The 23828-nt window shown below is 36.3% G+C and overlaps 1 protein-coding gene across 1 annotated transcript; it reads left to right on the top strand.

Moving 5' to 3' along the window:
• The first annotated feature begins 589 nt into the window (after nt 1–589).
• On the top strand, nt 590–18699 carry SGCB (sarcoglycan beta). Its single transcript, XM_077136852.1, is given in 7 exon segments — nt 590–661; nt 9920–10129; nt 14030–14200; nt 14202–14243; nt 14901–15092; nt 15421–15552; nt 18454–18699. Coding segments are annotated over 7 exon segments (984 nt in total). The 5' UTR covers nt 590–628; the 3' UTR covers nt 18658–18699.
• Nucleotides 18700–23828: the final 5129 nt, after the last annotated feature.

Here is a 23828-nt window from a genome sequence, read left to right as displayed (position 1 = left end):
ACACCAAATGGAAATCTTTCACCCCAAGTACCACATAAAAAAGCATCAGAACCCAAAGGCTCTCCAAATAAAAGGGCTGAAGTAACTCAGTGTTCTCTCTGAGCACTCTCAGTTTTCAAGATTTTAGCTACCTAATTGGCAACTTAATTTTCGTCCACATTGTCACTAGCACCACCACCATCCCCAGTCGTCGTCCCTGTGTTTTCTGAATAAAGCCCTTCCCAGCCTCGCCAGACCGTCCCGGCCTGCTAAGCAAGGAGGGGGGTCACTGCACCGGGTGGCTTCAGCCCTCCGCGGCGGGGAATGCAGCGGCGAGGGAAACGCATCCTCTGGACTTCGAGGGCGCCCTTTCGCGAGAATTCAGAGATGGGAATGCGCTCCCCGAGGCCGCCGTCTTCCTCTCAGGGACCGCGGCGGAACCAGAGTCCGCAGACGCGACTGGCTCTGAACCTGCCTCCCTGCGGCCGGATGGAGCCCGGGCGTGCGGGGCCCTAAGCGGCGGGTGTCGGTCCCCCGCCTCCCCCCACCCCACCCCACCCCATGCCGGGGCGCAGGCGCAGGCGCGGACGCGGCGAAGAGGGCGCGGCGGGCACGGCCTGGCGGGGAGCGCGGCGGTGGGCGCGCGAACATGGCGGCTGCGGCGGCAACAGCGGCGGAGCAGGTCTGTGAGCCCCGCGGCGGCCGGGGACTGGAAGAGCGGGGCGGCTGGGGTCCAGCGGACAGGGGCCGCAGTAGAGCCGAGTGGCTAGTTGGGGCGCTAGAGTTGGCCGGGGCCGGGCCGGGCCAGTGGAGCTGTCCGCAGCGGGTGATGCTGGCAGAGGCCCGGTGGCACCCCGGATACAGGTTCCCGGCAGGGGCTCCCGGCGCGGGGAGGTGGGGTCCACGCCGCGGCCCGACACCCGGCCTGGCTCTCCCATCCGCGAGGGTGAGGAGAGGGTGCTGTCCTGAGGGGCGAGGAAGCAGCCGTGCCAGCCTGGAGCCTGCTCCGGGACGTGCCGGAGACAGCTCGGCTCAGCTGTCAGCAAAGCTGCGTGAAAAATAACCTCAGTTCCCCTGAGCCGGGAGGCTTCCCTGATGCCCGCCAAGAAATGAACAGCTGTTGCTTGCGTGTCAGCTTGTGACCGCTTCTCTGCCATCGGTGATACCCAGTCACAGTCATCCCAGGTTTTCCCTCCCCCTTTGGTTTTTGAGATTTTATTTAGTCACCAGTATGAAACTGTTTCCTGCCTTGTGACTTAAAATCGTTTTTTAAATGCCGTATCAATTGTTTCCTGGTCTGCATTGTAAACTTGTAACTTTGAATAGTTTACAAAGCGTTTTTCCCCCAAAGCAAGTTATATTTACACATACATATATGGTTGGTAGAATGATTTATTATAGTAAAAATAATTTTTGTAGTCACTTTTTTCGCTTTACTGTTTTCCTTAGAAAAACTATTATTTGATGGTTTCTTTTGAAAAAGTCTCATCTTAAACATTGTTGAAAAAAGAGATACCTGATTTAAGCTGCCAGAATACCGTTTGACCTTTGGAAAAGTTTTCTTGGGTAACTATTTTTAGAGACCTAATAGATATGTCACTGGAGGAGTCATTCTAACAGGCATAAAAAAAATTACAAGACAAATCTGACTTCAAAGGGCTTAGTATCATTCTCCCAAATAGATGCAGGGAAATCAGCTAAAGACAATAGAGAATAGCAGATTTATAATATCAAAATTTAAAGGAAAGCATGAAAATGAAAGAAGATAGAGCCTCCTGGAGTTGATGAAATTAAAACTTTTTTGGCTCTCCTGACCTCCCTCCTAATTTATCAGATTCTATTTTAGTCTGTTCTTTTTTCCCTCTACAGCATACACATTAATGTTCCTTGAGGTTCTGCCCAAGTCCTATTCTTGCTTTACACATAATCTGGACAACCTGACCTCAATTTCCACTAATCTGAACAACCTGACCTCAGTTTCCACTTTGTATAACACACAGATGACTTATGTTTTTATATTTCCAGTCCTGAACTTAACTGAATTTCCCAAAGGCACCTCAAACTCAAGCTCAACTTTAAAATCGATTATATTCACTATTAAAAGGTTACAGCCATCCATGCTTAATGGATGAGTGGCCTGTGCAGTTGCACAGGGCCCCAAACTCAGAAGGGAGACACTTTAATGTTCTTGTTTAATGCTCTGCTCTCCTGGGCTTCATGTTTGAATAAAGACCCCACATTTTCTTTTTGCTCTAGCCTCAGATTATGTAGCTGGTCCTATTTAGACCCATCTATGGCATCCTTACATTCCATCAGTTAACAGGTACTTTCAGTTATACCTCTTATTTCTCACCCCAATATATTCTTCATCTTCAGTGCCACAGCTCAGTCAGACCTTCCTTTGGAGTGTTAGAGAAACTTGCTGTGGATCTTGGTCTTTAGGCTAATCTACTCCTTTTCATCTCTTTTTGGTGTGATTTTGCTACAGTGCAAGCCTGATTGTATCACTAACCTTTTTAAAATCTTCAGTAGTTCCCTATGCTATCAAGATAATGTTTTCAACATTGTACTCATGCCCATTCATTTACTGTCCCCCAACCACATCTCTCACCTTATTTTTTGCCCCATTCCTACTCACCATCCACATGAAGCTATCAGAATTATTACCACCAAAGGTGACTTGTACTCAGTGTCTTCATGCTGTTGACCTTCATGCCCTCTCTAATGCTCTCTTCATGCCTTTCTCTGCTCTTTTGCCTGGCTAACTCCTATCCATCCTTCAAGATTCAACTCAAGGATCAACCCTCCTTAAGAAGCTTTACTGATGTCCGCTTCTCACTAAGTAGAGTTGCATTTCTCTTCTGTACTCTTTGAGTATTTTATGCATAGGTATACTATAGCACTTAGCATGTAGTATTGCAATTGTTAGTGATCTTGTCTGGCTACCCTAGTGAGCTGTAAAGCTCCTTGGTGGTACACACTGTGTCTTACTCATCTTGGAAGTCTAGGGTTCCTGGCATATAGGAACCAATCAATAGATGTTAAAGGCATCAAATTGAAGATGATAATGTGCATGAATTGGCAGAGAAGAGTAAAGAATGCATCCCAGGAGGGAGATGGAGAGGACAATGTGAACAAAGATGTGGAGGCAGTAGGTAACTTTAAAGCAGCGATGTGCTGGAGCCGGCTCACATCAGCTTGAGAGAATCAATTATTATATTTTTAGGAGTTTTGCCAGCTGGTTGATAAACATAGCCATTATTAAAGATTCAATTATGTAAACCTGAAATTAAATAAATTGTATTACATGCAAAGGTAATAAATACTCAGAACTGATAACTTCACTGTTATTTTCTATATTTTACTATTTATACTCCTGAGGTCATTTCTGTTTATCATATCTGTCTGTAAAATGAAATATTTTATAATGGTGTGCACCTCTCTTCTCAACTCTGCATTCAATGATACCAGCATGGTGAGAGTATTTACACCCTGTAGCAAATGCTACAGATGAAAGTTTGATTTATTGTTTTATTGACTGTCTTGACCATGGACTGACAGATGACAGCCCGTAGGCCAAATCTGGACTGCTGCCTACTCTTGTAAAAATAAAGTTTTATCGGAACACAACCATGGTCATTCATTTCTTTATTGTCCCTGGCTACTTTTGTACTACACTGGCAAGGTTAAGTAGTTGCAACAGATATTGTTTGGAGCTAGAGCTTAAAATATTTACTGTCTGACTTTTTACAGAAAAAGTTTTCTTACCTCTGGTCTAGACTTAAAGTAATAGAGGAAATGTTAATGCAGATGAAATGTAAAAATGGGTCATGTCTGTAGCTATTAACATTGTTGTGAGTAGCACAAAAAAATTGAGGAAATATTTTTCCAACATTCAAAACTTATATCCTACAGCAAAGAAGTCACACGCATCATTAAGGAATGAATGATGTTTTGACATACATAGTCCTAAAGATGAAAGAGATTCTGCTAAATGAATAAAATTATTATAAGTTGCATGTCAGATTTGATAACAATAAGTTTATTGGGAAAAAAGATTGGAATGATACTCCGTTTGTCAGATCATGGTTGAATTGCAACCATAGTTTAGCTACAGATATACAAATATAAGAGTTTAGCAAAATTCAATGAAAGTGTTCTATGGCAATCAGTTGGCTATTTAGAATTTAAAATAAAGACTATTGCATATTTCATCATTATTATTATTATCTGTAAATTGTGTCCTTCCATCCTTTAATCAGTAAAATGTATAATAAACTTATTTATTTATATGTATGAATACATTTTCCCCCAGAGAGCCAATATTAAACATATACCAACACACCACTCCTTTAAAGTATCTATTAGTCAAATAGAAGATGTGTGACTCATGTAATGAAAGATGTATTAATAAAGAAATGAGGTTAATGAAGACCAGTTAAGACTTTAAATTTAATCTGATAGATAATAAACCACTTAGGTTGTTAAGTAGAAGAATGAAGGAAGAAAATTTACTTTGCCATTCCATGTCACAGTCAGTCATTTTAAAGAAACATCTAGCTTTTATTTTTCTTTTGCATTTCAGGCTAGAATGGAGGTAGGTATATTAATAAATATAATGAAAATAATGACTCTTCTGCCCAGAAGAGTGTTTGTTACAGAGAATCCCCTAATACAAATATAGCGTAAGACAGTGTAGAGAAATTGAATTTAGGAAGCTTGCTTAATTTGAAAGCCAGAAGATACCATAGTTTTTTAAATAAAAAGGAACTAAAAATAGTTTTAAGATGTTGCATTGGGGTCCTGTTAGGTTCCATGCTGGGTTCTTTATATACTCAACCTAATTTAATCCTCATTATATCCTCATGAGATAAGTGGTCATATCTTCATTTCTGAGACTCAGAAAGGTTAAGTAATTTGTGCAAGATCCCCCAAAAGGTAAATAACTGCCAAGATTAAAATCCAGTTCTAACTCTATACTATGATATATATGGCTTTCTTCTTTCTAGTGCACTGTTAACTACAGTGAATTACTGGACATTTGAGAGTTATTTATTCAGTCATTCACTCATTGTTCTCCATACAAGTATTGAATTTCATATATATGTATGTGTGTATATTTATATATATATGAAATATATGCATCTATTTGTTGTGAATTACTAAAGGAATATGAAGATAGTACCTTTTCTCAAAGAATTTAGAATCATGGTAAGCCAAGAATTCAGGATACAGATGCCAAAAGTGTAGTACAGAATTCATCCTAGCATTCTATTTTTGCGTCCACCGCTCTGATATTCTTATAAGTTGTCCCACCCTCAATTTAGATTCTTCAGTGTTGTTATTCTTGGTTCCTTTACCTCTGTTTTGAGCTTTTGAAAGTACTTCCCTGCTCCACTTCACCTTCATTCAGGAGTCCAGTGTTCAGAGACTTAAGAAGATTCAGTAGAGCTGCAGCCAGCATTACTCCTAATGTTAGCTTGTGAAGTGTACCCTTCCCCTGTACCCTTGCTTGAGCTGACACAGCAGTCTTTAAGAGTGACTGATCTCTTTGCTAGATTATTTTATAGAATTTTTTACAAATGTCTCTATATCTTTTACTTAAGGCTTTAGAAAACTAAGATGTTCTAAACTACAGACTGCCTCAAATTAAGACTTCTTATTAAATGTATTCTTTTGTGTGATTGCCCAATCAAATTACTGTCTAAAGTACAAACTTAAGATCTATTACATATTTAAACATTTTTGCATATGTGACCACTGTATACATTTTGTTAATTCCTGATAATGATGGAATTTATATGTGAAAAGGAAGCCTGAATGGTTCACTACCCACTTTCTATCCAGATCAGATAATCCCAAATAGAGTGTTAATCTGACTCTGAATCCTTGTCCCTTTCATATCTTAAGCTAAATTTCACCATGTGGTATAGGAAGCATATAAGGAAATATTATGCTCCTTGCCTTTGCTTCTACCTCCTGAGGTTGAGCCTCCTTCTTTAGTTTTGGCATATCTCTGATCAATAATATACAACAAGATTGGTTATCTTGGATTTAATACAGCCAGGAGGGTCAAAGTCTATAATATATACACAGGGAGGTGACTATAGGTACACAGGGTAGAAAAAAAATTGTTGCTTAGAAGCCAATCTAGCATGGTGAAGAGAGTCGGTTTGTGTGTTAAACAGACCTGGGTTCTAATCCCAGTTTTGCCATTTGCTTTTTGAATGACTTTAGGCAAGTAATTTCACTTCTCTGAGCTTTCGTTTTTATCCATCTTATGAAATGAGTTTTTATTTAGAGTTCAAAGTCTTTTGGTTTGAGATATTTGTCTCCTTGCCTCAAACCACTCTCTCTGATTATCTTCAACATCTGTATTGTCTGTCAGGTTCCACTCTTCTCACTCTTAGAGCAGCTAGTTTAAATGATCTTCTACATCCAGAAAAGTCCATCAACTCATTCTTTGTATTCTCTTTGGCCATTTTTTAAAACCCTCCTTACCTAATCCCTGATTGCCACCAATCAGGAATATAGTCATTTTGCATATATACAGAAAAGATGTCATTAATAATCACTTGGATGTTCAGACATAGGCTTATTTGATAAGTAAGAAATTGAAAGATTAAAATATGTCATTTTAACTTATGAAATGAATACTCTTTACATGGGTGAACTTTACAGATTTTATCCTAACTTTTACATCAATCTATAGTCAAAAACTCTGTCTAAAGGTTTTAAGTTGCTCACCTATAAGGGCTGTCACAAGCCCATACTGTGTCTCTGTAAATTAGGAAAAAATATCCCGTTCTTAAGCTATTTTGCTGCCTTTGCTTGGGTAACTATCAAAATGCATATACAACTCTAAAATGTCTGCAGTGTACAGGTACCCTCTTTGATTTGCATTCTTATGCAGTGTACAACCCACACATCACATGCATACACAACCTGATTTTGTTATAAAATCTGTTGAGTAAATTGACTCACCTTCTAAAGAGCCTTTCTCACTGCTTTGTGGAATTTAAAAAATTTTATCTGCCACATTGCACACAAAGATTATTACTGTCTTTTTTCTATTCTCTGTAAGCCCCAACCAACCTACTACAACTGCCACTACCTTAAGATTCTAGTAGAACCTCACCATTCATCCTTGACAGATGATTTTGCTTTTTACATCTCTAGGAAGAGTGTTTTAGCTTTCTAGACTGCTCAATGCAAAGAGCATGAAATGGGTTGGCGGGAATTTATTCACTTATGGATTTGAGGCTGGGAAAATGTCCAAATTAAGACAATGTTTTTTTTCCTGAAGACCGGCTGCCAGCAATCCTTGGCTTCTCTGTCACATGAAAAGGCACATGGCAGCGACTCCTGGTCTCTCCCTTCTCTTCCAGGTTTCCTTGATTTCAGTTTCTTGCATCTGTGGCTTCTCTCTGTGTGTCTGCATTTCATTCTCTTAGAAAGACTCCAGTAATTGGATTCAAGCCCATCCTGTTGAGGTGGCACACACCTTAACTGAAATGACTTCACTGAAAGGTCCTACTTACAATGGGTTTAAACCCACCAGAATGGATTAGATTTAAGAAAAATATGTTTGGATTTAAGAAAAATGCTGCAAAGCACCATAAAGAGGAAGACAACTTTCTCTTTTTTACACACATTACATCCAGTTTTAAATTAAGCAGGAGCCCACCCTGTTAAGGCTACTATTTTGTCCTGTACTCCATATTGTTTCTTTTCCTCCTCCTCCTGAAGAATCTTGTCTTCCTCATTATTCCAGCCTCCTCTACAATCTCCAGTCTTTGCCTCTTTGGCTTTTTGCCTCCTGCAAGCAATCATTTAAGTCTTTCCCTAAATTAGGGGGGAAAAGAAACTAAAGAAAAAAACTTTTCCCTGAAAGTATTTAATCCTTAGCTACAAGCTGCACGCTTTTTTTTTCCTACTTCTGGACTCCAAAATAGATGTATACATGCTGGCGCATTTTTTTTTTTTTACCAACTTTTCCCTACTTAGCAATTTACTATTCACGGTTCATCTTTGAAGGTAGTTAAGGCGCTTTTTGACAAATCAGTGCTCAACAACACTGTATATCCATGGTTTTCATACCATTATTGTATTTTTCACTCTCCGGTGGTCCTGCATATTTAAAGGTTCCCAAGACTATGTCCTTGGCTCTTTGTTCTCTTTCCTCTATATACTGTTCCTCATGGTGAACTGATGTGTCTCAAAATTTTAATTCACCTCTGTGCTGAGGACTCTCAAATCTGTATTTCTTGCCCAGACAAACCTAATCTCCAATCCCATACTTGCTGTTGCCTTCAGGGCAATTGGTTATTTGTCATTCAGTTCCAGTTTAACATATGTAGAATCTTCTCCCCTCCTTCATTCTCCATATTTAATCACCATTCAATAAACATGAGATTATTTTTTAAACTGGGTTACGAATTCCATTAGCTTCGTTTGAAGACAGCTATCCTTTTTAATCTGTCCTTTTTCATTCCTACTGCTGTGGTTATTCTACTTTAGGTCCTCATTACCTTAAAAGCTCTGTTTCTGTAATACCAATAACCATTCAATTACTGGTTTCTATCTCTCTTTTCTATCTCTCTTACATGCGCTCACACATTTAACCTCTTGGGACATATGCCATTATCTGCTCAAAGATCTCCAATGACTCCCAATTGAACAGAACATAAAGACTAGAATTTGCACCCCGCTATTCGGGGACTTGAACAACTTGGCCCTATTTTTCCAACTTGATTCTCTGTGCATTACCACATCTGACCTTCTACACCTCCTGTTCCCCTACTAATTCCAGGCTGTTCTGTCTCCTCCCAGTGAACTCTGTAATATGTATTATCTATAGTATTGATTTCAGCACCTCAGCGTACAGATTACTTTGTTACACTGTTAACTATTTTATGTGTACAAATCACACTTGCAAGACCAGAGGATAGTCTATTTTATAGTTGTTTGAATTACTATTTATGGTATTAATATTTAAGCATAAAGTATTTAATAAGTGCCTATTTGATAAATGGGTTTCTCATCTTTTAGAGCTCTGAGATTAGGTAGTATCCATTTATAGCCATTCCATTTATATTCATTATTAACTAGATTATTACCAAACTTGTTATTAACCATAGACCTGTTTAGAGGTTCTCAAACTATTTTTTTCTCAGATTCTCTTTAAAGTCTTAAAAATTACTGAGCATCCCAAAGAGCTTTTGTTTATGTGCATTATATTCATTGATATTTACCATATTAGTAATTAAAACTGAGAAATTTTAAAATAGAAAATGCACCAGCACACATTCCATTAACTGTGATGTCGTCATGCATGATCATGTAGCCTCTGAAAATGCCACTGCACATTTGTGAGAGAATAATAGTATAAAATAGTAGTATTTTGAAAATATTTATTTCTTTCCAGACTCCAGAAAGGGCTTAGGGAATACCCCTTCCAAGACTCTCCAAACCAAACTTTGAGAACTGCTGGTCTAAGATAATCTTAGCTTTAGTCAGCTGGACTGATAAACAACAAAGTATGTCAGCCCTCCAAATCCTTTTCATATAGGTGAAAAATATATAATATGCAAATTAATGAAAAAAAACCAAAATTACCTACTGTACTATGCACATTTCAACTCTGCCCAAAATGAGCTGTATACTTTGTTGACAGTGAAACTAGTGGAAGCAGAGAGGAAAATGAGTTGTCGAAGAGCCGCACAAAAGGTTTTTCTACCCTATTCTTCTGAGCACAGTAATGTTCATTCTTGAAGTCTGCAACTCAGTGTGACAGGTAGTTTACATGGCAGGCAGTTTATTAGTGGAAACCTTATCACTAATCAATTTGGCTTTCTTTGGTTGTGTATTTGCAGTTAATAAATAAATGCCTCAAAAGAAGAAGGTATAGCTGTTACATTGTGGTGTGCTTCATTTTTAGCAAAGTTCCAATGGTCCTGTAAAGAAATCCATGCGTGAGAAGGCTGTTGAGAGAAGGAACATTAATAAAGAGCACAATAGTAACTTTAAAGCCGGATATATTCCAATTGATGAAGATCGTCTCCATAAAACAGGATTGAGAGGGAGAAAGGGCAATTTAGCCATCTGTGTGATTATCCTCTTGTTTATCCTGGCAGTCATCAATTTAATTGTGAGTATATGCTACAGAACATATATATTTTAATTACCATGGGGATTTTTTTGTCTGTTTTACTGTGAAATCAAGGGCTTTATTTCTGTGATTTCTTTCAGGACTGTCTTACTGCTTTCCTATACATACTTTTAATCTCTGAGTTTTAATGATTATTTCATATATATAAGAAATTAAATGTGCTAATACTTCTTTGTGTAACTTCATTTAGAAAAAAAAATTCATGAATCGCCCCTTAAAGGAATCATCTTTCTTTTAATAAATGTGGAATTAATGCAATAAAAGGGACCTTTGCCAAGATGATGTTCTTGCCTTCACCTCTCCCAGAAAAAAATAATGTCTTTGTTTTTATTCAGCTTGTCCTACAGTAGTCTTGCCTTTTCAGTGAGATTTTAAACTGCAACCCTTCAAGGGTATTAAATGATTCTATTTTGTAGTCCTAAATCCCTTATGTCCAACTTGAAAGGTTCTGGTAAGCTAATTCACACTTAAAGAACTGAATTCACGCTAAGGTACTGAGGACCTCATATATTGCCTTTTCCAAAGATACTTGTTTTTGTTTTTGTTTTTTAAAGGAAGAATTTTTTAATCCAAGGCTCTGACTATCTGTCGGTTAAATTTGAAGCCCTCTGATGTGTGTGGATAGATAAGTGTCCACTGCTGTATCAAGGACTGATCATGAACATGGTCTGCAGCACTTCTAAAGTGATTCTGTTTGTTTATTTATTTATTTAGTCATTCATTTATTTTATTTTACTCTATTTTTTTGGTGTGTAGTCTGGAAATTGAACCTGGGTCTCCTACCTGGAAGGCGAGCATTCTACTATTGAACCATTAATGCACCCATTTATGTTATTTTTAACTCTTAATGCTCTAAAATCAATTATTTGTATTTTATGTCCCTTCAAGACATTTGTGTGTAATTTCTACTTAGATCATAAAAAGATGATACTACTCATTTCATAGCAGCTACTATTAATAGCTTTACTAGGAACACATGTCCTGATTGTTTTTTATTTTATAAGTTTATTTTATTAGAAATTTTTGGGTTTGAAGATGGTAGAATAAAGACATTTTTATCTCTGCCTCTAAGAAGCTCATCCCAAAGCAACCAGGTCAAGAAACAGAAATATCTTGGAAGAAACTAGGAGGCAACTGAAACTCTGAACCATGATGTATGAAGACAAAAAGGAAGAGGAGGAATGGCAAATGACAGAGATAAAAAAAGTTTAGATCTAACTACTTATGTGTGGTTGGGGAGGGGGTGCTGGATGTGCTGCCTGGCAGAAATCTGAAAAGCCTCAGAAATTTGAAAGTACCAGTACCTTGGAAAGCAGGGGTGGGGCAGAAAGCAAAAACAGCTTGTTGGAAAAAATCCGTATGAAGAGCGGTAAGATCCTTAAACCTCCTTTCCCTTCTAGTCAGCAGTTCGGCAGCTACCCCTCCTATGCAAAACTAGAGACACTGAACCACAGAGCAACTGCCTAAGGATATTGTACAGAGGAAGGTGGGGGTGGGTTTCAGTACCAGAGCAAAGAAGTTCAAATACTGATAAGTGAGACTCCCTTATCCCATTCTCCAGCCCCAGATCCTTAGCAGCCAGATCAATAGCCCATAGACAAGAGGTAGAGGAACGTTCTCTAGAGAAACTGAAGTAGACAGTGTAGAGGACTGAAGATACTGACGTTTGACAGGTCCCAGTGAAAAAGCCATCTAATCTCCCTACCGTGTAGTCTGTCAGTCACAAGCACCAGCCACACAGAGAGTTTTTTCCTATGGATTTTTTACAGCCTCAGTAGTAACTATTAGTACTGAGTCAGGAATCAATAGACTTTTGAAGAAAGGGACCTGAATTGAAAAATGATAGGGACTGAAACAGCTAAACCAGGGGACATATGGGAACTTAGAGAGATGTAAGGAATGATAGAAAGCTTAAAGCAAAACAAAAATCACCAATTTCGGAGGAATAAGAAGATATTACATTGGTGAAACAAGAATAGCTTGCCATTAAAAAGGAGCAATTAAATAAAGAAGAACTTATCAAATATATATTTAGAGAGAGAGAGTGCAATTGGAAGTAAAGAAAAGGAATTCTTCCAGAAAGTTCAACAAAATTAAAGAATCAATCCTGGAGCTCTTACATTCTGTTAGTAGGCATTTCAGAAAGAAACAATCAAAAAAATACTGGGGAGAAAGTTAAATAAATTTTAAAAGTTTCCTGGAACAGATTTTAAGTCCACTCTAGGTCAAGCACAAAAAAAGATCTACACCATGGTCATTATTATGAAATTTTGGAAAAACAAGAATAAAGAGAAGATCTAAAATCTTCCAGAGGAGGGAAACATTTCTATGTAAAGAATACAAAATCAGAGTGGCATTAGACTTCTCAAAAGCTATGTTGGGAACTAGAGGGCAATAAAGCAAAGGCCTTCAAAATTCAGAGAGAAAATAATTTCAGATCTAGAAATATATACCAATATAGACTATCTATGAAATGTGAGGAATTATAAAGACATTTTGGTCATGCACACTCTCGAAAATTTTACTTCATACAGTCTTCATAAGAAAGCCACGGGAAGGTGTCCTCTACTGAAAGAAGACACTAAACCTAGAAATTTGAAGATGAGGATCCAGGAAACTGAATGTCTAGCACCAGGAGACAGAGACAAAAGGTAGTTCCAGCATGAAATAAAGGAAATGTTCGCGACTAGAGCTGTGTAGCAGGGTCAGAGTGTAATTTGTTGGGATTGGAGCATGAAGATAGGAGCTCCCGAAAGATTTCCTAAGGAAGGAAAATAGAACTAATAAATTATATGGGAGGTTTGGCTTTATGGAACACTTATTGAGAGAGATTTTACAGAAATGTTGAAAGGTTTGAGGTTATTTCATCAGATTTTCAAAGAAACAAAGCAAATGAAAGAAAGACAAATACTAAACTTAATCAGACACAAAGTAAAAGAAAGGAACTGTAGTTCCTTTCTGGCTTAGCAGTAAACTACATTTAATGGTTGTAATATTGAAAATACTGAACAGGGATTTAACCAAAACTTGAGATTGAAGTTTGGGGAGAGAAAAGGTATAAATGAGTTAAAATTATCATCTACCAAAATAGGCAATTAATAGATAAAAACTAAAATTGATTAATGAAGAAATATACACATATTGTCTTAGTTTCCAGGCTGCTGTGACAAATACCACACAATGGATTGGCTTAAAAATAGGAATTTATTGACTCACAGTTTCAGAGGCTAGAAAGCTTGCTTCCTCCTGGGGTCAGCAGTCCTGGCTGGCCAGCAACCTTTGGGTTCCTTGACTTTCCTGTCACATGTGATATATTCTCCTTTCTCTTATGGTTTCTGATGACTGCCAGCTTCTGGCTGTTGCCCTGGCTTTCTCTCCATAAGGCCTCCAATGATAGAATTGAGACTCATCCTGGAACACCTGAACTAAAAATACCATCTTCAAAAGGTTGTATTTATAGTGAGTTCATATCCACAGGACTGGATTAAGATTAATAACAGTTTTCTCCCCCCTGGGATATATAACTCATCTTCCTCACACATTATTTAGAAATATAAACATAAATTCTAAATAAAATAGCTAATATTGTTGAAAGTGCTTATTCTTAGGGAACAAGATATAGTGTGGTAGAAGAAATGAGACTATTCTTTGTTTTAAATTATAGGCCTTTTAGCACTTTTGACTTTTAGCCAATTGCATATACCTTGATAAAAATAAAATTGGTTTTCTTTATAAGTGGAAAACCAGTTGATATGACCATCTCACTGATTAAATATTTTAGGGAGTCTTTAATTCTTTTGACTGTGATCTCTGCTATTTCTTTTTCAGCCATGTTAAGTGTATGCTACTTATTAACAGTGGACTTGTTTTCTTTTTGAGATAACACTTGTTATCTGGGCTGTGATTCGCATTGGACCAAATGGCTGTGACAGCATGGAGTTTCATGAAAGTGGCCTACTTCGATTTAAGCAAGTATCCGACATGGGAGTTATACACCCCCTTTATAAGAGCACAGTGGGAGGAAGCGCAATAAAAAAAAATAAAAAATAAAAAAAAACAAAAAAAAATAATAAACACTGGCAACAACCAACCTGTAAGTAACTATATTAATTAAAATATAGTGTGAATAGGGAGAGGATATTAGGGAAAAATTATTTGCAAAACTCAAGATGTCTATTTTTATCAGAAAGGTAACAATTGATTATTGAATATCATAATCGTAACTCATTTAATAATACTGTTGGACTTGTAATTAAACGTTAAATGGTTTCTTAATGTTCCAGATTTTGTTCAGTGATAGAATTTTCTATGACAAATGAGATTATTATAAGAATGCATAGTTTCCTCTTAATCATCTTTGTCCTAGGAATCCATTGAAAAGCTTTTAGGAGTTTGGAAGAGAATGTGCCAACCTAGTCAGTGGAAGACCATGCCCAAGTGGCTGTGATAAGTTTTCATCGGAACAGAATTTTAAGGAGGTGTTCTTCTCCCCTTCCCTCCCCTGCTATCTGCCTTAGGTCTTGTCCACGTGCCCTATGTCCCATGAATTTTTGCATAGCAGTACTATAAGCAAATAAGCACGTAAGCCTTTATTTTAAAGAAGTTTTATCCCAAATGGATGGAGGGGGGACAGTCACTATTAAAAAGCATTTGAAGTTATCCTTTTATTATAGTGTTTTTTAAATGTCCTTCATGAATTCGGTCATGGTATTCTTTGAAAACACATTCATGATAAAATGTTTCTCTAAAGATTGTTTTTCAGCAAGGGACAACAAAGCTCAGTGTGGAAAAGAACAAAACTTCCATTACAAGTGACATTGGTATGCAGTTTTTCGACCCAAGGACTCAAAATATATTATTCAGCACAGACTATGAAACTCATGAGTTTCATTTGCCAAGTGGCGTGAAAAGTTTGAATGTTCAAAAAGCATCTACTGAAAGGGTATGATTTCTTTTCTTTTCTTTTTCTAGGAATGTTAATGAAGAGAATTATTGTCCAAAATTATAAACTGAGAAGGAAGTTTTACTGTTCTATAGTGGTAGAGAATACATTCTACAACAGTGGAAAGGATTAATTCCAGATCTGTCATTAACTAGCTTATAAGATCATTAGCAAGTAATCTTTCTCATCTCAATTTACAAATGTAGAAAATGTAAATTAAAACACTTGCCCTTCATAGTCTCACAGTTGAAATATTTCTCTATCTCTTTTAATAATTCTCATATTAATTTAGAGACTCTTTTCAACACTTTTTTTTTTAATTTTTCAGATTACCAGCAATGCTACTAGTGATTTAAATATAAAAGTTGATGGGCGTGCGATTGTACGTGGAAATGAAGGAGTATTTATTATGGGCAAAACCATTGAATTTCACATGGGTGGTAATATGGAATTAAAGGCTGTGAGTATATATAAATTGAGATATTAAGAAAATTATTAGTGTCTTGGATGTATAGATAAAGCCATATGGTGCAATAAAATGCAGTTATTAAAAATAATGGTGTAGTATATTTTCGACGTGAAAACGTTCTTAATAGATTGCTAAGTGAAAGAAAGTTGCAAAGCAATTTGTGAAATATCTCTTTTAATTTTTCAAAACTATCTATGTTTATAAAAACCGTGAAGAGCATGCCAAAATGTCAACAATAGTTAGGTAACCAATGATTATAATTTTGTTTTTAATTTCTGCTCACCTTTATTTTCTAGTTTTATCTATAATGGTACTTGCATAGTTTTAAAAGGCAAAAAAAAAAATCCTTTTAAAAGATAATTCTTTAAGATCAAAGTAAGCATCCCTGCCTTGAAATATTTTTTAAATGAAATTTTTTCATATACCTTCATATCCAGTGATGTGAAAAAAACAGTAAATTATAAAATGCATTTTAATGTAAACTTCTATTATTAATTTTAAAGGATAAATGTTTGCTTTTTTGTGTGTTGAGAAATAAAATTTTCTTTGTGCTTCACAAATTATATTTGAACTTTAACAGATGTCATATTTCCAGTAAAGGAGCCATAAGTCTCCAGAACTTCTCACTTGTCACAATTTTGGTCAAAGCGCATATATTCAAAATGGCTTTGGGGTACCTACTATGTGCTATATCAATAAAACTGATTAAACTAGTCCTACTAAGTATTAAATGACAAAAGTACATTTAGACCTAAGGACTTGTATCCTTTCCTGCTGTTTTTTTTTTAATTAATTTCATAGTTCTTAGAGAAATAAACTTTAAAAAATTAAATAATTCACTTTCATAAACAGATATTCTCCCTAGGGTACATATTCCTATCTCTAAATAATAAGGATAAACATAAAATGTGATTCTTACCAGAAACTCGACAGCAATGCTGGGTAATTTTTACATGTATTATATTATAAGGAATGTTCCTTTAAGAGGACAGTGTGGGAAGAATGGCATGGGGGTGGGGGGTCCTCTGTGCATTAGGAAGGGAGAGCAGCAGGAGATGAGTAGTTTGTAAACAGACCATTACCAGGTTACCTAAACCTTTTATTTTCCCACCTAAAATTTTTAAACTAATAATTCTTACCTCTTCCCACTTTGTTAATATCACAATTAAAATACATTGATATACACATATACACATAACAGTTTCTCCACAGTTGAAGGAAAATAAGTAAATATTGAAAAGATAATTAGCTTTATAATGCAGTTAATATCAGTAATCATTTTAAAGTGTATGCGCTAATAATCATTAGAAAAAAATTTATCAATTGGAGGGCTTTGGGATACAATTTAAAGAGATTTAAATTAAATAACCACAAGATGGCAGCATTGAAACAAATTGGAAAATCAGTCACAGAAGAATTTTACTTCTTCCAGATACTACCACTATATAATCAATTAGCCATTTCCATTACTTTATAGCCAACTTTCTCTCATCATTTTAAATACTCTTTATAAGTTGATAGTTCCCAAATTTGTAGCTCCTGTTTCAACAACTTTCCTCCAAACTATGATTCACACATCCAACTGCCTACTTAGTCTCCAGTTGAACATCTAACAGGCATCACAAACTTGAGAAGTCTAAAATCATGTTATCCCTGCAAAACACTACATTTCTTTCAGTTTCCATTTTATTAAGTAATACCCTCATCAGTCCATCAGAAGATGGAGAGTCTGACTGTTTCTCGCCACCACCATGGTGTGAACCACATCTCTTCTGCCTGGATTGTTGGAATAGCCCCCTAACGGGTCTCCCTGCTTCCATTCTTTCACTCCTCTAGTCAATTCTCTACTCACAGCCAGAGTGATCTTTTAAAGGTCATGCCACTCCTCCCTTCAAAGCCCCTCAGTGGCTTCCCGCCTAATACAGAATAAAATCCAAAGTCCTTTTCCTGGCCTTACATATCTGGTGCCTGGGTATTTCTGCCTAACGCCTACCTCACTCCTTGTGCTTTATCCACACTGGCCCCTAGTTGTTTCTACAACATCAAGCTTGTTTTCACCTTGGAGCTTTGCATGCATTGTTTCCTCTCACTGTCTCTCTACCTACCCTGCTTTATTTTCCTCATAGCATTTATCTCATCAGATATACTATGTTTTTTCTTTATTCATTTGTTGCCTTCCCCTCCCCCGTTAAAATGTCAACTCTGTGAGAACATAGACTTTGCCTATTTTTTTTTACATCATCTAGAATAGTGCCTCACATATAGTAGGCACTTAACAATTATTTGTTGAATGAATGAAAGAACTAAAGCGAGAGAGAGGAAGAGGGGGAGACAGAGGCTTAGCAGCCCCCAAAAGAAAGAGTTTTGTGGGGTTACAATGTAAGAATGTTCTTGAAGCAGTGCTGGAAGAAGAGAACCTCCAAGCAGTTTCCTTTGAGTGCCTGATATTCAGACTTATACAGTGTGAATCTTTTCATTTGTGGTGGTATAAAAACATTGAAAATTAAAATTGATTCCCTTTAGGACAAAAACAATCTTTTTCTTTAGAAGTTTATCTGTCAGTAACTTTGTGTATGATGTGCATAAAAGTTAACAAATGAAAATAATGTGAGATTTTATTGACAGCAGTTTTATTACACACTCAGATATTGCGATGTATTTTAATTATTGAAAAATAAATTGTGTTGCAAGTTTATTACATACAGTGTATATTAAATAAGCTAAGAATTCTCTTCTTGCAACTTGATATTGGTTTGGTTTTTTGTTGTTGTTTTGGCCATAACTTTACTCTTTCTTACTCCCTTTTTTCTTGTTAATGTCCCAGAAAGCTTCATTAAGTTTTGTTCTATCCCTATGTATGGTAGTAAAATCATATTATTATTTTCCGAACAGGAAAACAGCATTATCCTTAATGGAACTGTGATGGTCAGCACAACTCGACTTCCCAGTTCCTCCACTGGAGACCAATTCGGTAATGGCAACTGGGTTCGCTACAAGCTCTGTGTGTGTGCTGATGGAACGCTTTTCAAAGTACAAGTCACAGGCCAGAACATGGGCTGCCAAATCTCAGACAACCCCTGTGGAAACACTCATTAGCAGAACCCCAGAGATCATTAAATGTTCATTACTTTGACTTGACTTTTTTTTTAAGAGTATGCATGCAAATCATTGTTTTTACAGTGTGTGTGATAACTCATTGTAATTATCTTATCTGCAGAGCACTGCTTTATCTGTTATGTAATCTCCATATTTAAAAACTCATAGAGAACTTAAATTCTTATTTTTTATTAACATTGTATTAAGTTGCAATGCTCTTCGAATTGCAGGTCTCTAAAATAATTATGGAAAGTTAGTAAAATCAAAATGAATAATTTAAAGAAGTGTTTTTAAAATTCTACAGTTCCTGTCTAAAGGATAAAGGGCTGCAGCAACTGTTTAATCTCACTAAGCTTTTGGTCACTGTAATAGAGATAGACCCACTAAAGATATTTAAAAGGTATCTCCATAACTGTTACATGCTCTCTGTCTTTTGGCCTCTAAGAGGTAAAGACACAGATTTTCAGTGCATTAACCTTGAACCACAAAAGCAAAATCATTAAAAAACTTTATATACATGAGACAGTAAGAAGCTATGTGGTTCCTTAGTTTTGCACTAGGAAGCAAATACTCTATGATAGAATGTTTACTTGAAACAATGAAAAATATTGTGTTCACAATGTGGTAGAAACTAAGACCCCATTGCAGCTTTATCTTTTAAATAATAATGATAGCTGTCATTTACTGAGCATCTTATACATCCTGGGCATTATCCTAGGCAGTGCATGTTTAATATCGCTAGTTCTCACTACGACTCTGTAAGGTATTATTATCTCAATTTTCCCCATTAGGAAATTGAGGATCAGAGAAGTTAAGAAATGTGGTTAAGGTCACATAGTAAGTGGCAAAGTTGAGATTGAAATCCAGTTGTGAAGGTAAATCTAATTCCAAATACTATATGCTTTTCACTACTTACACTGCATTTTTAACTATTTAAAACGATAGAAAGATAAACAAAGAGCTTACCTAATCAGATAAGGTAAGATAAACATCAAGCTTACCTAATCAGATAATAAAATGAAGCAAGTGTGTTATCCCAATTAAGATAACACATAAACATATCAGCCAAAAAAATGTCAATCACTCAAATTTTAATCTACCTTAAACCAATTACAAAGCCAAGTATTGTACTACAGAGAGGTCACCCTGGCCTATTATAGGTGATACCACTTCCCAACTGATAGCGCTTGGCATACTCAGTATCAGAATGGATCACAAGTATGCCAAGATATTTGTACCCTCATTCTTGGGGTGAGACAGTGGTAAGTAAGGAATACTGGCCTAAAGGGTACTGATGCAGGAGATAACACAAGTCATTTTTAAGTAAGTATGAGAATTATCTCTGCTCCTAATGTCACCAGCCTAATGTAGTTATTTTACAACCCTCAAACCAGTTGCTTTTTTAATGTATTATATATTTGACTTGATAGGAACGCTCTAGTATTATAACACACAGCTTCAAGGCCAGGGACCCCATAGTAGTTTGCTGTTAAATAGGCAGTAGAAATAAATTACCACCTTTCCTTCAAGTATAACAGTATTCTATTATGGTCACTTTGAACTACGTGGATAAGAAAATCTATACAAAAATAAATTTTTATTCAATATTGCTACAGCTCTCTCTGGTAGAAAACAAATACCTTAGAGATTATGTATTCATTAAATTATACTGAAATAAGAATTGACTTCCTGAGTATAGTTTTTAAATAAAAAGGAGTGACATTTATGACCCCTGAGTGTTATTACAATTGTGATGATGTTCAGAACCCTTTTGAATATATTCAGTGTCATTCAGAACCAATCCATTGGAATTTTCATTCAGATGTTCAGTATATTTTTTTTTTTTTTTTTTTAAAGAGAGAGGGAGGAAGGGAAGGAAAGACAGAGAGAAGGAAGGAAGGATGGAAGGAAGGAAGGAAGAAAGGGAAACATCTTTCAAACATTTTCTTGTTTTATTATATTTTTTGTTTGTTTGTTTGTTTCCCACATGGGCTGGGGCCGGGAATCGAACCGGGGTCCTCCGGCATAGCAGGCAAGCACTCTTGCCCGCTGAGCCACCGCGGCCCGCCCAAATGTTCAGTATATTTTAAAATTGTACTTTCGTTACCTGTTTGCTTTATCTAGATTTGTTTTGAATGTTTCTTTAAATAAATATTTATAAAAACCATAGAATACTATATTATAAAGCATTTATTGAATATAATTCATGAAATAATCTATTTTTACTCCTCTTTGACACATACTTGTGTTTTTGCTACGTCTTCATTCAGGGTTTTTGCATGAGAGGATATTTTGATGCTTTTATACGACTGATATAAACAGGCATAGCATTGTAGAACATGTTACAGGCAATCCTGGCTTTTTCACTGAAATTGGAGACTTGGAAAATATACTGAAAAGCAGAAAAAGAACAAACTTTCCATTTTACCTGTAACCTATTTTGATTAACAGTAAAGCTTCAGTTACTCATTCTTGCCACCAGGTGGTATTTTTCTATAAGCTGAAATGTTCACGTTGGCTATTCTCCTGTATGTTCATCCCCTTTGCTGAGCCCTGATAGAGCAAGCAGCAGACTTGGGGGAGGTGGATGACTAAGATAGGATCCTTGCATCTAGGACAGGGGCCAGATGCCTGCTTGTTTAAATAATTGTATTTACAAGGGGGAATAGATGAAATAAATGCAAGATATTTTTAGAGACTGTCTAGTGAGCGGACAGGAAAAGTGTAAAGCAGGATCTACCAATACATGGTCTGCGGTATTGAAAATATACCTATTTGGGTTTTTTTTGTATTATGAAAAAATGAAATAAAATTTGTGTGATAGTTTTGAGGTTGAAAGGTGAAAATTCTGCCTTGAATGAGTTGGTTAGTTTTTTTTAAGAGGGCAAGAATGTTATGGTGCTAAACTTGACAAGGAAGAGACCATTGAAATGCTGACAATTTTAATAATCTTTTTAAAAGTGTTGTGAGTGACAAAGATTTAAAATGATGTCATACTAAAATAAACCTATAAATCTGTTTTATATTACTAACTGGAGTTTCAGTTCATTCAATTTCTAATAACTTTTTTTCTAGTAACTATTACTGTTCTCTGTTTACAATAAAGATTCTAAAAATGGTTTGCGGTTAAATTTTTTTATTAGAAAAGTTGTAGGTTTACAGAAAGATCATATATAAATGCAGTTAAATTTTTAATGGCTGTATATTAACCAGTTTCTACTTAATCAGACAAACATGATTTAAATGTGGCTTGAGAATAGGAGACTGTCAATGCTCATGTAAACTCCCTGGAATCCTAGAACTCAAAGTTGTACAGTCTCAGTTAGATAGTCCGTCTCTCTGTGGTAGCTGGGCAGAGTGGATGTGCATTCTGTACCGTGGTAAGGAGGCCAGAGCCTGGAGATGAAAGCGTGAAAGTTTGCAGCAGGACAGGCTGCATAGAGGATGGGTGGAGCCTAAAAGGCTTCTCTTTAAAACCCCCTGCCTTGCTTGAGTCAGATACAGACCCATTTGCAACTCCCTAAGGATCTTAAGGTATGCTTTAGAAACAGTTGTTACTGTGTTCTTTCCACATCTTTTGTCATCAAAAATAGCCTCTTTTGTTTTTTTCTTCTAATTGTTTTGTCACCTTTTCTTTTGTGTAAGAGTGGACTCTATTTCCTTTCTACTTTCTATTTTTTCCTACTGACCTCTCTCTCTCTCTAAAAACACACACACTGGCACATGCACACACATACACATGCTCAAAATTGGTTTCCTCATACTTCAGCTTGAATGTGTTCACTTATAGATTTACATTTTATTTGATTGTTCCTAATTTCCTAAGGAGCTTTATCTAGGGTTTGTCGGTAGTTCATTACCTAATATATGTTTTATATAGTGCATAATTTTTTAAATTGATACCTTCACTTTAAGACGTAAAATTACTCTTATCACACTGTTTTGAACTCAGATCTATTAATTAATGAATAAATATTTTCAACTGAAGAAAGAACCAGATCCATGGAAAATTTTAACTTGTGTCTCCTTAAGAAAAAGTCTTTTCCAGCCACGTCTTTCTCTTCATTAATGCAAAGTAATGTACCTGTGAATGGTAACTATTTCTTGTGTTACTGCTGTTACATTATCTTGATATTCAATTGTATATAATGATTATAGCTTGACTGAAACAAATACCTTTCTTGCTATGCATATAAATTCAAATTAGTATTGCATTAGAGGCGCACTATAAAAGTAAATTACTCCTCCATGTCGTCAGAGACATTTGCAATTCATAATCATGTGTACCTGAATTTAGATGCCTTTCAAAATATGAGAAAATTGACCTTGTATGAAACAAAAGTTAAAAAATTACATGGTAAATTTAATTCACTCCATGAATTCATTCATTCAAAGCATAGCCCAGTGATAGACGGCAGACTATTAAAAATACAAAACATGGAAAACATGGTCCTTACCTTCTAGAAGCTTCCAATCTTGTGAGCTCACCGTAGACGCAAAGCAAAACAATAGAAATGTAGGATAGTGCTGATATTCTGTCAAACTGAGTATACATTCAATAAATGTTAATGAAAGGTTTCTGAAAACAAAGACAAAAAAAGAGGCTGATACAGAAAGAAAGGTCTCAAGGCCATAGGATTTGGACTGAGGAAAGGAAAAGGCATTGAGCTTGGAACTGGGAATGAACTAAAAGCTCGTTCTAGCCTGAGATACACATGTATTTCTTTGCACAGGTTCCACATATACTTATCAAGTGAGTTAAATTTAGCTAAATAATACAAAACCTTGAATGCCAACTTGAGGGATTTGAACTTCAGGCAATAAGGAGCCCTATGATTTTTTGTTGTTATTGTTTTGTTTTGTTTTTCCAAATTTAAAGAATTTTAATTTTTTCCAGTCAAATGACGAGTTGACAAGAAGAATAAGCTTATTTAACATGCTGTAATCATAAATCACTGTGTTAAGGACAATAAAAATAAGAACTGATTTAGGTTATACAGTATTTACAGCTGTCTGCAACTAGACAAAATTAATCAAGTGAATGAATTGAATATCATACATCTCAAACAGCATTCTAAGTTGCGTATTATGTTATCCACTCCTTAACAGATAATGCGGTAGTGTTAGTCTGTGCGTATATTTCTGAGTCATCATCCTTTGAAACAAGACCC

This window comes from Tamandua tetradactyla, chromosome 19, assembly GCF_023851605.1.
Source record: "Tamandua tetradactyla isolate mTamTet1 chromosome 19, mTamTet1.pri, whole genome shotgun sequence".
NCBI classification, from domain to species: Eukaryota; Metazoa; Chordata; class Mammalia; order Pilosa; family Myrmecophagidae; genus Tamandua; species Tamandua tetradactyla.
The sequence above is the reverse complement of the archived record's forward strand: the minus strand, read 5'-3'. Positions and strand labels throughout refer to the sequence as shown.